At 40.6% G+C, this 14,590-nt stretch overlaps 1 protein-coding gene across 1 annotated transcript in view; it reads left to right on the top strand.

The window, feature by feature from the left end:
* DUT (deoxyuridine triphosphatase) overlaps positions 1-14,373 on the top strand; it is a 33,604-nt gene extending 19,231 nt beyond the window's left edge. The window contains exons 7-8 of the mRNA XM_066344302.1: positions 4,117-4,204; positions 13,736-14,373. Coding sequence (XP_066200399.1) covers positions 4,117-4,158 — 42 coding nt within the window. The 3' untranslated portion in view covers positions 4,159-4,204; positions 13,736-14,373. The remainder of the gene's footprint in view (positions 1-4,116; positions 4,205-13,735) is intronic.
* The last annotated feature ends 217 nt before the right edge of the window (positions 14,374-14,590 follow it).

The following is a 14,590-nucleotide window of genomic DNA, read 5'->3' as shown; positions in this document are numbered from 1 at the left end:
CAATGGAACTAAGGTGAGTCAGACACGGTAAGATTACAGACAAACTACCTAAGACAAGGGGAGGCTAAGATGTGCAGATGTCATGGGAACAACTAAACTATGGCAGTTGTAGGGCTAGACTCCACGGCTCCTGATTCTAATACCCCTTTTCACCCAGGAAAGATGTTAACCCACTTTCCACTCAGGTGCGACCACTGAACCGAATACAAGGTCAGCCTTCTCACACACTGCACAAGTATGTGGGAAAGAAACACATTTTTGTGACTTTTCTAATGTGCCAGGGCCTTTGGGGACATATTATGACAATATACTCATCTACAAGTGCATTCACTTTGAGTAGTAGAAAGGGCATTATTCTTAGAGAAAAATAAAATCCCAAGTGTGCCCTGTTTTGAAACCCCTGTAGGATTTATAATAGCTTAACTTTTATTTGACGTGATATTTTTTTTCTGGCATCTTAGAGAAGCAGGCAATTTCAGAAGTGATGTTCTGACAAATAGTAGCATAGATCAGGACAAATGACAAGAAGCTCCCATAAAATACTTTTGACTAGAGCAAAGGCAAATAATGATATAATCCCCTGCAGAGGTATGTTTGGAATGGAAACATTATGTTGTTGGGGGATGATAGAAAAAATAACAGTAGAAAAGGACTAATGCTATATGGCTGTCCTGTGAGATGAGGCGTGTAGGCTAATTCCATAATATGCGGAGTAACACAGTTCAGAAAAGAAGGCTACTGTTGACTGAGATTGTGCTTGATTATCACAGAAGAGAAGAAACCCTTTTCATAGTCAGAAAAATCAATATACAGCCAAAGAAGAGAAGCTGTTTGATGATAAGGCAATAAAAACTTCAAAGAGTAACTTTAAAATGTTTCCTAATCCATTTCAGCCTAAACTGATCCCCCGCCCGTCCCACGCTGTCAGCCTGCTCTTTCACTGGAATATGTTACCAGCCTCCTCGGAATCATTACCAGGTCTCCTCGGAATGGAAACTGTGTCAGACTTCAGGGCTGAGTGGGAAGGAGAAAGGTGCTGGCAGAAGGAGAGGAAGTGTTTTTTCAATTTAGAGCCAGAAGTTAGTGCTGACATTGTCTCCTATGTGTTTGAGGACAATGGCACATGCCAATGGCAACGTGTCCGCTTCTCTGAGTCCCTTGCTCAGAGGCGCTTGGAAGTGGCTGCAGAAGCCACAGCTGCCTCACTTTTCCTCCCCCCAAATCTCTGAGTCCCTTTCCTCCCTCTTGGAAATGATAAAAGGGGGCCTGACCTGTGGTGGCGCAGTGGATAAAGCGTCAACCTGGAAATGCTGAGGTCGCCGGTTTGAAACCCTGGGCTTGCCTGGTCAAGGCACATATGGGAGTTGATGCTTCCAGCTCCTCCCCCCTGTCTCTCTCTCCTCTCTCTGTCTCTCTCTCTCTCTCCTCTCTAAAATGAATAAATAAAAATTAAAAAAAAATAATAAAAATAAAAAAAATACTATAAAAAAAAAGGAAATGTTAAAAGGGGACACCAGGCATAGTTACCCCCTTTACATTATTAACATAATTTAGAGTGAATTCTCGTAATTTATCACCACATGTATTTTGAAGTAAAAATTTTTTTTCCTTACGTAACTTTATTTCCTGTCTTCAAAAACACACCTTGGGGAATGGGGATAGGTGTGTGTGTGTGTGTGTGTGTGGGGGGGTGTGTGTGAACATTAACCTCAGCTGACTTCAGAGCTGCACTAACCCAAGCCTGCATTTTCTAGACCAAAGTAGACAAAGTTAATTTAAAGGAGCAGTTGCCAGTTGATGTTAAGATAGGAGAAAGGTTGGTTAATTGTGCTGGGCTGCACACTCTTGCGCCTCTCTCTCCAGTCTTACTGAAATTCATGGAGTGTGTGTGTGTGTGTGTGTGGGGGGGGGTGTACATGCACGCAGACTCCAGGGCTTCCAGTGCACTTCTGATGAGCTGGTTGTGAGAGCTGCCTACAGCTTGGCTACTATAATATAGTTGAGTAGCGGAGAAGCAGTTATATGGTTTATTTTAAAAGATAGTTTTATTTACATATGACACAATGTCTATATTGCATCACTGTTGTTTAGAATGCAAAGTAATCACCCATTTGCCACATTTGACTCCTGCTTTCTCCCCCAGACTCATTCATGGGCATGGAACCACCACCTTTTAAACTGCGTTGTCTTGTTACAACTTGGTGTCAACCTTTGTTAGAATCTTAGAATACAAATAGTAGGAGGAAGAGAACATTCTAAAATTCTTTCTAGGCTAGTTGTGTTACTTTTACTTGAACCGGGTCTTTTGTAAAACTGGGGCAGAAATCTTTTTAGTGTGAGAACAGATTTCTTTATGTTTAAGGAGCCAGCAAACCATTCTAATGGGCTACTTAGGTATTAGAATAGGGCCCAGAGCCCAAGGTTTGCTGCAGCAGCCTGAGAAAGAGGTGAGGCAGTGAGACTCAGAAGTTGTGAGAGGAGGTCCCCAAATGTGGTAGGACGCTAATCGGAGAAGAAATAGAAACCAATAAGAAGTTTCCTGCCTCAGAGATCACCAGGGAACTTCTTCTTTTAAATATTTATTACACAGCCCTGGACGGTTGGCTCAGCGGTAGAGCGTCAGCCTGGCGTGCGGGGGACCCGGGTTCGATTCCCGGCCAGGGCACATAGGAGAAGCGCCCATTTGCTTCTCCACCCCCCCTCCTTCCTCTCTGTCTCTCTCTTCCCCTCCCGCAGCCAAGGCTCCATTGGAGCAAAGATGGCCCGGGCGCAGGGGATGGCTCCTTGGCCTCTGCCCCAGGCGCTAGAGTGGCTCTGGTTGGGCAGAGCAACGCCCAGGAGGGGCAGAGCATCGCCCCCTGGTGGGCAGAGCATCGCCCCTGGTGGGTGAGCCGGGTGGATCCCGGTCGGGCGCATGCGGGAGTCTGTCTGACTGTCTCTCCCCGTTTCCAGCTTCAGAAAAATACAAAATATATATTTATTACACAAATTTTAATCATGTACAAAAGTAGACTGCATAGTATGGTGAATGCCATGTATTCATTACTCATTTTCAACATTAACTCAGAGCTGATTTTGTTTCTTCTATAGCCCTTACCTATTCCCTCACTCCCAACCCCCAATAAATTACCTTTTTTAATTTTAAAATTAAATTTATTGACATAACATTGGTTGATGACATCATATAAATTCATGTGTATAGCATTATAACTCAATATTTGTGTACTCTATAGTGTGCTTACCGTCCAAGGTCTAATTTTCTTCTGTTACTACGTATTTGACCCTCTTTCCCCAGCTGGCCTTCCCATCTACCTTCCCCTTTGGAAACTACTATTCTGTTATCTGAATCTAAGTTAGTTTTTTTGTTTTATTTTGTTGGTTCACTTGTTACTTTTTGTTTTACATTTCACATGCTTAAAAAAAATCATATAGTTTTTGTCCTTTTCCTTTTGACTGATTTCACTTAGCATAACACCTTCAAGATCCATCCATGTTGTTGCAAATGGCAACATTTCATTGTTTTGGAGGGGTTAATTTAATTTTTAATTGGCTTTATTGGAGTGACATTCCACAATTAATTATTTCAAAACAAATCACTGCATAGATTACACTTTAATCTGTTTGGAGATCCCTCTGTGATGTCGCTTCCCTCTCACTACCCAGACTTCAATCAACTTGACTCTGCACACTGCTTTAGTGTCGGTGGGCTGAGCAGCAGTGCTGCCTTCGGGTCAAAGTGCGAAAAACTAGACCGTCCTACCGAACTTGGCACAGAGCTGAGATGAAGAATGTGCAGAGCTCCCCTGAATCCTTGATATAATTAGGGGAATGGAAGGGAAGGAGGAAGTGCTGGTTTTCCACAGGAAGTCAGAGGAAGGCTTTGTGCAGGTGTGTGTGTGTGTGTGTGTGTGTGTGTGTGTGTGTGTGTGTGTTCTCTATTATTGAAATGAAGAGAAACTCTAAAGACTGGATGACTTGGGGACAGCCAGAGACAGCTGACATCTGGGTTATATATTCCAAGTTTCCTTTACTTAAAGAGAAGAAAATACTAAATTTGAACACTATCTTTCAATTTTTCTGTCAATAATTTCCCTTTTTTTTCCGTCTCTTTCACAGATGCAGTCTCCAGATAGCAATGCAAGGCATTTTTCTCCATAAAGCCCGATCTCAACTTAGTTTTCAGCTGCATTCTGGGCAGCCCTGGGTAAGTCACTGTTCTTTCATAACTTGGGGCAAACCAGCAAGCATTACCAAAAGCTATGGAAAGTGGACCTAGATACTTGCATAATTCTCCCACAGCATTCCTAAGGGAAAAACAAAAAGAAAAACAAATCCCAAAACAGCAGTGGAAATTAGGGGCAATAGTTAGATTAAATATAGAATTGACAAATAATTCTCTTAAATTTATAGACAGAGAAACTTCGTTCCTGATGTGTCATCTTCTGCTAAGAACCTTCTACATAGTTGATAATGGCCCCAATATGTCCTGTGTTGAATATACCATGCCCCCCCCTTTTTTTTGCAAACTTGCAGTTTGGGTTACAAGTGAGTTATTTCCAGAATGCTTTATTTTGAGAATTGTTATTCATATGCTAATAGGAGATAATGTTTTTCTTTGAGAAAAGAAAATGACAAATTCCCTACCCAATAATCTTTCTTTCTGTTTTAGGAAAAGACACTTTACCTGAGAAACAAAAATTATAAGCAATATTAATACAATATATTGCTGAGAATATTGCTATTTAGAGGCCATAGAAAGTAATATCTAGACAGCCACTAGATGTCACTCGACGTTTGCTTTCTTTGTAAAGGTGGTACATAGATTGCTTAAAAATAAATGTTTATATGCCAATATGAATCCATGGCTCCCAGAGAAAACAAGATGCAGTAATATTTGAGTGAAAGCAGGCAGATGACTTTACATGAGAACAATGATTGTAACTTTAAGTAAAATTGGGGTAGTCTCAGGGCTTTGCATAATCCCTCCTGGCATTTGCAAGGATGAAGAGAAGCCAGCAGCTTTGCCCTCCTGCTGTGTTTAAACAAAAAATGGAAAATTGTAATGAACAGCTAGATTTTTCCTATCTTCCATTTTCTTTTTTTCTTTCTTCCCATTTTTAGGAGAATGTAACTTTAAGATCTTTGCCCTTTCATGAAATTATTTTATAACATCTTAAGGTTCATTTTATTTGTTGTTTATATTTCTACTCACAAAATTCAAATTGTTTTCATCTACATTTTCTCAATGAAAGGCATGTGACAAAAGTAAACAGCCAAGAGGGCCAGAAATGTGTGAGGGTTCCCTGGGATTATCCGCTTCCTGTATTAGCTAAAAATCTGATCATCAGTTCCAGTAGAGAACGTGTATCCTGGGGTTTTGTTTTCTGTAACAGCTATTTGTTTATTTTTTTTTAACTGTCATTGTATTTTGGCTTCACGATGGTTAAATACGTCTCAGTATTAAGTAAACTTCTCTGACCCTGCCTATTTCCTGTCTTGTCAAACCTTTCCTTGTAAGAATAACAGTGTTCTTTTATTTGGTAGTGTGTGGCATGATGTTTTTGGCATGCTCAACATTTTTGACTTGCAAAAATTTGTGACCTCAAGTGTGAAAGAAGTGAATGCTTGCTTTAGTACTTCATAGGGTCCTGATCTTAAAAAGGGTCCTGTGGCTTACAAGTGAGAGTTACGAAAGAATTATCAGCACATTTATTCCCCAGGAATCACAAATAAGAAATAGGAAGAGTTTTTTAACTGAGTTACTAAAATCATTAAACCAACGAATACTTGAACATTGTGTTGCTACTAAACTGACATAATTCCTCAACATGACCTAGTTATACAAAGTCATTTTATTTATAGTGTTCTGTCTAAAAAACATCATATTTTAAAAATGATATTTTCAAACCAACATACATAATGTGGTAATACCAATTGCTCTTCCAAGTCAAAGAAGAGAAGAAATATCTTTGTTGCCTAATCTTTACATATCCACATCTAAATTTGGGTCAAATGGATTCTATAATGTAAAAGCCACCAAATCAAAATCTCAACCAAGGATACCCTGATCTTTTTAAAGGGTGGCAATTTGGTAGCATTTTCTCTGTCTTTTGAGTTCTCTTTTGTTTTTCTATATGTAGACATGAGAGTAAAAACCATGTTGAACATCTCTTGCTTTTAAAGATTGACTACTGCTAAATATTTATCCTGAAATGTTGAGAACTAAATGGAACATGAAGAATGGAACAGATGGCTTGATTTGAAGAAGTCACAGAATAAATTTTTATAATTACACAGCAGTAATTCTGTTAATTTTCACCTAACATAATATTTCTAAACATCTAAAGCAGATAGAAATTGAAAAAAATTAATACCAGGTCTCTGTTTTCTATCTTTAGTCTAGAAATATTGTTCAAATAAAGAACCTATGAGACACAGTAACAAAGAAAAAAATGAGGACTGAGAAGACCAATTTATCATCCTGATCTGAAATACGTTTTCTCTAAAGGTCTGAAACACAGAGCTATAAACTCAGTGTAAGATTGTCTTCACACATCTATTGTTCATTGTCATAAGGTACGACTTCTTTTCTAGAGCTGAATCGAAAGAGATTTAAATAGTGTGATCAAGATTTATTCCATTTATACCACACACAGATGCTTTCTTATATATTTTATTGTCTTCCTTTTAGAGAAATAAAAATGAAATAGAGTAATACTAGAAATTGATTTATCACCTTTTTCACTTTTTTTAAAAAAAGATTTTTTTTATTGATTGATTTAACAAGAAAGAGAAAGAGAAGGGAGGAGGAGTGAGAAATATCAACTCATAGCTGCTTCACTTTAGTTGTTCATTGCTTATTGTATGTGCCTTGGCTGGGCAAACCCAGGGTGTTGAACCCATGACCTCAGCATTCCAGGTTGACACTTTATCACTGTGCCACCACAGGCAAGGTCCTTTTTCACTTCTTAATATCAAGTTATAATGTGACATATTAAAAATAAAAAATATCTTGAAAATTAAAAACCACTATATTTTAAAGAAACACCTTTCAAATAAAGAAGATAAAAACCTAGAATAAAACCTGTAAGTTATTGGCAGTCTTAGCTCTACTGTAGAATTATTGTGGGTGAGAGACTGCTGGGTTCAAACCTTACCTCCACCACTTAGCAACTGTGGATTTGGGCAAGTTAATTAGCCACTCTGTGATTCAGTATCCTTTGCTGGTGAAACAGGGAAAATTATACTGCTTATGTTATTTTACTTGTAAGAGTATATAAATCTCATTTTTTTTTTTTCCTGAAGCTGGAAACGGGGAGAGACAGACTCCCGCAGGCGCCCGACCGGGATCCACCCGGCACGCCACCAGGGGCGACGCTCTGCCCACCAGGGGGCGATGCTCTGCCCCTCCGGGGCGTCGCTCTGCCGCGACCAGAGCCACTCTAGCGCCTGGGGCAGAGGCCAAGGAGCCATCCCCAGCACCCGGGCCATCCTTGCTCCAATGGAGCCTTGGCTGCTGGAGGGGAAGAGAGAGACAGAGAGGAAGGAGGGGGTGGGGGTGGAGAAGCAAATGGGCGCTTCTCCTATGTGCCCTGGCTGGGAATCGAACCCAGGTCCCCCACACGCCAGGCCGACGCTCTACCGCTGAGCCAACCGGCCAGGGCCTATAAATCTCATTTTTAAAAATACCTAGCACATGATTGTTCAATAGGATCTACTATTTTTATCCTTATTATGAAGACAGACAATTATGTCCTTATAAACTGGCCATTTTTATAACATCTATCATATTTGCCTGATGAGAACTTTGCAAAGAGTTGAGTGTTTGGGGTCAAATTGGTGTCACTAACATCCCTGGAAATGCATCTTAAATTTGGTTTATGATTAGTTCTATCACCTTAATACAAACACAAAAATCAATAAACTTGCTTGTTATTAATTCCTTGTAATAAATAGAAAAATATTTCAAAAAAAGCTGTGGTACATAGATATCATATATAATGGAATATTACTCAGGCACAAAAATGAATGAAATCTTACCAGTTGTGATAGCATAGTTGACATGGAGGGTATTATTTTCAGTGAAATAAGTCAGAGGAAGACAAATAACATATGATTTCACTTATATGTAGAATCTAAAGAATAAATAAATGGACAAACAAAATAGAAACAGACTTATAGATACAGAGTGGACTGGTGGTTGCCAGAGGGGAGGAAAGTTGCAGGGCTGGTGAAAGAGGTAAAAGGATTGAGAAGTACAGATTGGCAGTTACAAAATAGTCATGGGGATGTAAAGTACAGAATAGGGAGTATAGTCAATAATATTGTAACAACTATGTATGGAGTCAGGTGGGCACTGGAAATATCAGGGAGAATACTTAGTAAAGTAGATGATTATCTAACCCAGGGATCCCCAAACTACAGCCCGTGGGCCACATGCGGCCCCCTGAGGCCATTTATCCAGCCCTCGCCGCTCTTCCAGAAGGGGCACCTCTTTCATTGGTGGTCAGTGAGAGGAGCATAGTTCCCATTGAAATACTGGTCAGTTTGTTGATTTAAATTTATTTGTTCTTTATTTTAAATATTGTATTTGTTCCCATTTTGTTTTTTTTACTTTAAAATAAGATATGTGCAGTGTGCATAGGGATTTGTTCATAGTTTTTTTTTATAGTCCGGCCCTCCAGAGGTCTGAGGGACAGTGAACTGGCCCCCTGTGTAAAAGGTTTGGGGACCCCTATCTAACCACTATCTCTACACCTGAAACTAATACAAATAACATTGAATGTAAATTGTAATTGAAAAATTAAAAGCAAATTCTTTAGAACATCTATTAATCTAGAGGACATTTTCCCAAAGCAATTGATAAATATTTGCCCATTTAAGAGAAAATACCATGAAAGAGTAGGCAAAATAAAGTATATTCATTTGCCATTTGTTCTCTCCTTTTTCAAAAATTAGTCTAAAATATCTCCAGTATTTGGAAAGCATTGACTTGTGATAAATACAATCCATCTCAGAGAACAGTCTTACTGCCATATTTAAGATTGTTTAGTTGTTTAGCAATCTTTATTTATTTATTTATTTATTTTTATTTATTTTATTTTTATTTTTATTTTTTTAGAGGAGAGACAGAGAGAGAGAGAAGGTGGGGAGGAACAGGAAGCTTCAACTCCCATATGTGCCTTGACTGGGCAAGCCCAGGGTTTGAACTGGCGACCTCAGCATTTCCAGGTCGACGCTTTATCCACTGCGCCACCACAGGTCAGGCCATGTTTAGCAATCTTAATGCCAATGGGTTAAAAGGTCACATGATTAAATAAATAATCTGATTAAGAGTAGAACAAATTAAGTACTATGGTTCTACTGTGGCAGCTGTTCAGCCTAAGCAAGATGGCTCATTGAATATCAGCTACAGTATTTACAATGAACATATTGACCAAATACAAACAAAATACAAATGATGAAATTTAGACATCATTTTTTTTAAAGTTAGAGGCAGGGAGGCAGAGAGACAGACTCCTGTAAGAGACCCAACCGGGATCCACCCTGCAGGCCCCCTACAGGGTGATGCTCTGCCCATCTGGGGCCATTGCAACCAAGCTTTGAGGCCATGGAGCCATCCTCAGCAACTGGGGCCAAATTGCTCGAACCGTTCGAGCCATGTCTGCAGAAGGGGAGTAGAGAGAGAAAGAAAGAGAGAAGAGGGGGAGGGGTGGAAAAGCAGATGGTCACTTCTCTTATGTATCCTGACCGGGAATCAAACTTTGGACTTCCACACTCTGGGCCGATGCTCTACTGCTGAGCCAACCCACCAGGGCCAAATTCAAACGTCTTAAAATGATCACTCAGTGTTTCTTGAACAAAAGTGCACACCAGAGTAATATCTTCTTTTACATTTGTTGAAGTGATGGAATTCTTCTGTGTTTTTCTTCCACTGTGTGACATTTTCCACCACCATTTGATCTGAGTCTGCAAGGGCAGCATTACAGATGTGATTTATTTCCTTCTGGACTAAGGTTGCCATTCCAATGGACCTCCAAGAGATGCAGTGGTGCCCCTTGAAATGGCATGTCAGTGTCCACACAGGCAGGTGGCCCCAGGAGGCATAAAAGGAGCCAAAGGTTGTATAATTTTCCACTCAGTTACACAATTTTATATTTTAAGTTCCTTATATTTACAGCTAAGTGTAACACTTATCAGACTTGCTACTGTATCAAAGTAGAGAAAGATCTTAAATTATGAACTTAGGCAGCTTTTTCAGTTTTGACCAGTTACTCATATTGTCCTCATTGTTACTCTCCATGAACATGTACTTAAAACAAATAATACCTATTTTGATCCTAATGACCACTATGTGAGATGGACATCATTATCCTTTTTTTAAAATCTAAATTACTTCACCTAGGACTCTTGGGAGAATACTACATTTTTGACCTTTGAACATATTCTTTCAATTGTACCATTGCTATGCCTAATTTATAACTTGACATGCTATGGTTTTTCCCCACGCTTGAGTTGACTTAAAGACTTCCTTAAGGTTTGCCTGTTATTCTGAGGTCATTAGATTTAATCAAAAAACCTAAAACCGTTATTTCACCAAAGCATTACATTAGCCTAATCTTTATTCTAGTAGGAGAGACATGACATTTCCTACGTAGAGCTTATCAAGAAAAAGCTCTATTTGCCCTTCCAAATATCCTGCTCTTTTTCACTTTCTCTCTTCAAGTTCCAACAGGAATTTAAAAAATACAATTCTGAGGTAGCAATAGCATGATAATCTTAAGATGGTGCATTTACAACTTGCCAACACATTCTGAGCTTCTTCCCTTTTCTTTCTTTCTTTTTTTTTTTTTTTTTTTTTTTTTTGTATTTTTCTGAAGTTGGAAATGAGGAGGCAATCAGACAGACTCCTGCATGTGCCCAACCGGGATCCACCCGGCCTGCCCACCAGGGGGCGATGCTCTGCCCATCTGGGGCGTCGCTTCGTCGCAAGCAGAGCCATTCTAGCGCCTGAGGCAGAGGCCATAGAGCCATCCTCAGCGCCCAGGCCAACTTTGCTCCAGTGGAGCCTCGGCTGCGGGAGGGGAAGAGAGAGACAGAGAGGAAGGAGAGGGGGAAGGGTGGAGAAGCAGATGGGCGCCTCTCCTGTGTGCCCTGGCTGGGAATCAAACCCAGGACTCCTGCATGCCAGGCTGACACTCTACCACTGAGCCAACTGGCCAGGGCCAGCTTCTTCCCTTTTCAAGTGCCTTCAGGGGCATTCATAATTGCTTCTCCATCTGTCCTCCCTCCTCCTTTCCCAACAGCTCTTAATTTCCATGTAAGTATCAATGTGGTTCTAGGAAAGTCTTGGTGTTCTAGTTCATTTTATCTCCTGGCCAATGACTGGCTCAACAGTATGCATGTGATCTAATCCTGGCCAATGCAAAAAATTTGAGATAGTTGCTGGGCATTAACAGTCAAAGATGCCTGCTCTTTCGCAAGGACTTGAACAAGGAAATATTAGCCCCAGCAGAGAATATCAGCCATCTTTAAAACCAAGAGAGGTGCCATCCTGAAGATGGAGCCCACACTGTGGCATATGAAGCAGAAAGTAGCAGAAGGGCATTGGTTTCCAGCCTTGTCTGGAATCTCTATACATCTGAGGATTTTAGGTGAGTAAATAATTCCCCTTTTTATTCTTTAAGCCATACTGAGTTGTTTTTTGGTTACCTACTACTTCTAGCATCTTAACAAATATAGTACTTATTTCCCCCCCACATTGATGACTCTAATAAGCCTGCAGAAATTGCAGGACTAGCCTTTTCTAAGCACCTGCATTTTAATGGGACCATGCTCCCCTTCATGGAACCTAAATTTTTAAGAGCACATTTAAATTGCACAATCAGGATTCAAAGCCATAACAAAAAAGTGATTACATCTAAAAAATTGTAAACCCTGGTACAATATCATCATGCTATTAATTGCACTAGAGATCTTAGCTGATAGAACTTACTTTCTCATGACCCTATTTTCTTTGTAGTGAACAGTTAGGGTTGACAGAGTCTGATGTCCGAGGTCTCTAAAAGGATTGGATCTCTAAAAGGATAACGGTGTGATTTTATAACCGCTCACAAACCCCTCCTCTACCAATGAAAAATACAAGGCCATTATAAATACTTTTTTAAATTAATTGGAATCAGAATGTACTTTAAAATGAGTTATTCTGTTTTATTTTAAAGGTCTTATAGTTTTTCTGAGACTTGTTTTTACTGCTTCATCATGGTGCTGAAATTCTTATTTATTTATTTATTTATTTATTTTTGTATTTTTGTATTTTTCCGAAGCTGGAAACGGGAAGGCAGTCAGACAGACTCCCGCATGCGCCCAACCGGGATCCACCCGGCATGCCCACCAGGGGGCGATGCTCTGCCCATCTGGGGCGTTGCTCCATTGCAACCAGAGCTGTTCTAGCACTTGAGGCAGAGGCCACAGAGCCATCCTCAGCTCCCGGGCCAACTTTGCTCCAATGGAGCCTTGGCTGCGGGAGGGGAAGACAGAGACAGAGAGGAAGGAGAGGGGAAAGGGTGGAGAAGCATATGGGTGCTTCTCCTGTGTGCCCTGGCTGGGAATCAAACCCAGGACTCCTGCACGCCAGGCCAATGCTCTACCACTGAGCTATCTGGCCAGGGCCATGGTGCTGAAATTCTTTACGAATGTAGCTTTCGAAGCCAATGATGTAACAAGACATACAGTACGTTGGGCAAATGAGTTTGTAAAATTTGTATTTTTTGAGTTTGCTCACTTTTAGGGTTAAAAAAATGGCGCTGGGCAGTGCCAGGTATGTGATCGGTGAAATTGCAAATTACCTTCCTGCTTGGGAAGGGCCATTGTCTTGCTAATGTTTGCTGGAGGAGAGGTTTTTGTGCCTGAAGTATTGAATAGAGAAGGAAGGAAGCTATGTTTTGGCAGAGTTTGTGCAGAGAGAAGGGAGAGGATATGCAGATGAGGAACCAGAGCTGAGGGGCTTTTGCGAGCTCCACTAAGACTGGTGGGGCCTTTGATTCTAGGAAAAACTGGAGAAAATTCTTCTGGTTGTGGAACCAGAGAATGTGTCAGTGGCTTTGGGAGCCCTGAGTGTTTGCTCGATGGCCGGTGTGAGACTTTAATACAGGAATGGCTCACCATTTTTTGGCTCCACTGCTTCTTTACCATCTGTCCGAATTCAATGGGAACCTGCATGTACATGGCCATGAGGGTCACTTCTATTGGCCCTACACAGGAAAAAACAGCAGTCCTCTGCCTTCCCCATCTTGAATCACTATACTTCCAACTGTTTGTTATTTTATTTGCTTTCAGGTTTCTAAATAATATGCATGTGCAGCTATTTCCTTATTTAGAACAATTTAGGCACTTTATAGGTTTACTTCCGCAGCTGGTGGGAATTCAGCTTTCCTTCCATACATAGCCCTTTGCTACCCACCTGCCCACCCTCCCGTCCTTTCCTTCTTCCCATCCTCCTGATATAATTGTCTGACAAGATTTTCACTACATTTGTAGCTTAGTACCCCATGGTAATGTGTTTATGCAACTTATTTTTATTAATAATAGTTTTCTGTTCTTGTTGTTATTTAGTTTTTATGTGTTTATCAATTCCTTCTCAAATTCTTTGATAGAATACTAACACTCTTTTAAATAGAGTCAAACATGAAAATAAAATCTATTGGTTTCTTTTTCTTTTTCCTTTTTTTTCTAGATGCTGCTTTCTTTGATCTCTCGGCCTTGCCTCCCATCATGACTGACTGTGCCCAGCCTGCTGTAGAGCGCCATCCTGGGAATCACCATCTTCCCAGGGATCCCCTTTGTCTCTGTCCTCCAGGGGATTTTCTGGTGCCGGGTCTGTGCTTTCCTGCTGTTGGCTGTATGTCCTCATTTTGGTGGATCACAGTCTCCAGGAGTTTCTTTAAAAAAAAAAAATTCTTTTAATTAAGGCACAACAAACATAAAGTGTGCAAAACTTAAGTGTCCCTCCCAGCAAGTTTTTGTGTACATACAGTGTGTCTGTGAAGTCATGGTGCACTTTTGATCGGTCACAGGAAAGCAACAAAAGATGATAGAAATGTGAAATCTGCACCAAATAAAAGGAAAACTCTCCCAGTTTCATACCTATCCAGTGCAGTTCGATGTGGGATCACGCACAGATTTTTAGTGCTCCTTAGGTAGCTATCCTGTATAGCCTCTACAGACTCGTCACTGACTGATGGCCTACCAGAACGGGGTTTCTCCACCAAACTGCCGGTTTCCTTCAACTGCTAATCCCACTGAGTAATGTTATTACTATGTGGTGGCACTTTGTTATAAACGCGCGGATATTCATGTTGCACTTTGGTCACGAATTCGAATTTAGCGAGCCCCAGAACACTGAACTTTCCTCTGTACCGTCCACATCTCGACTGGCATGGCCGTGGGCTGCTCCGCTGTATACACGGTGTTACGTCATCATCTGCACATTCGCACATGCTGCCACATCATCCTACAGAAACTGGAAGGGTTTTCCTTTTATTTGGTGCAGATTTCACATTTCTATTGTCTTTTGTTGCTTTCCTGTGAC

The sequence above is a fragment of the Saccopteryx leptura genome, chromosome 6 (genome assembly GCF_036850995.1).
Source record: "Saccopteryx leptura isolate mSacLep1 chromosome 6, mSacLep1_pri_phased_curated, whole genome shotgun sequence".
Classification (NCBI taxonomy): domain Eukaryota; kingdom Metazoa; phylum Chordata; class Mammalia; order Chiroptera; family Emballonuridae; genus Saccopteryx; species Saccopteryx leptura.
This window is presented reverse-complemented; position numbering and strand designations above follow the sequence as displayed.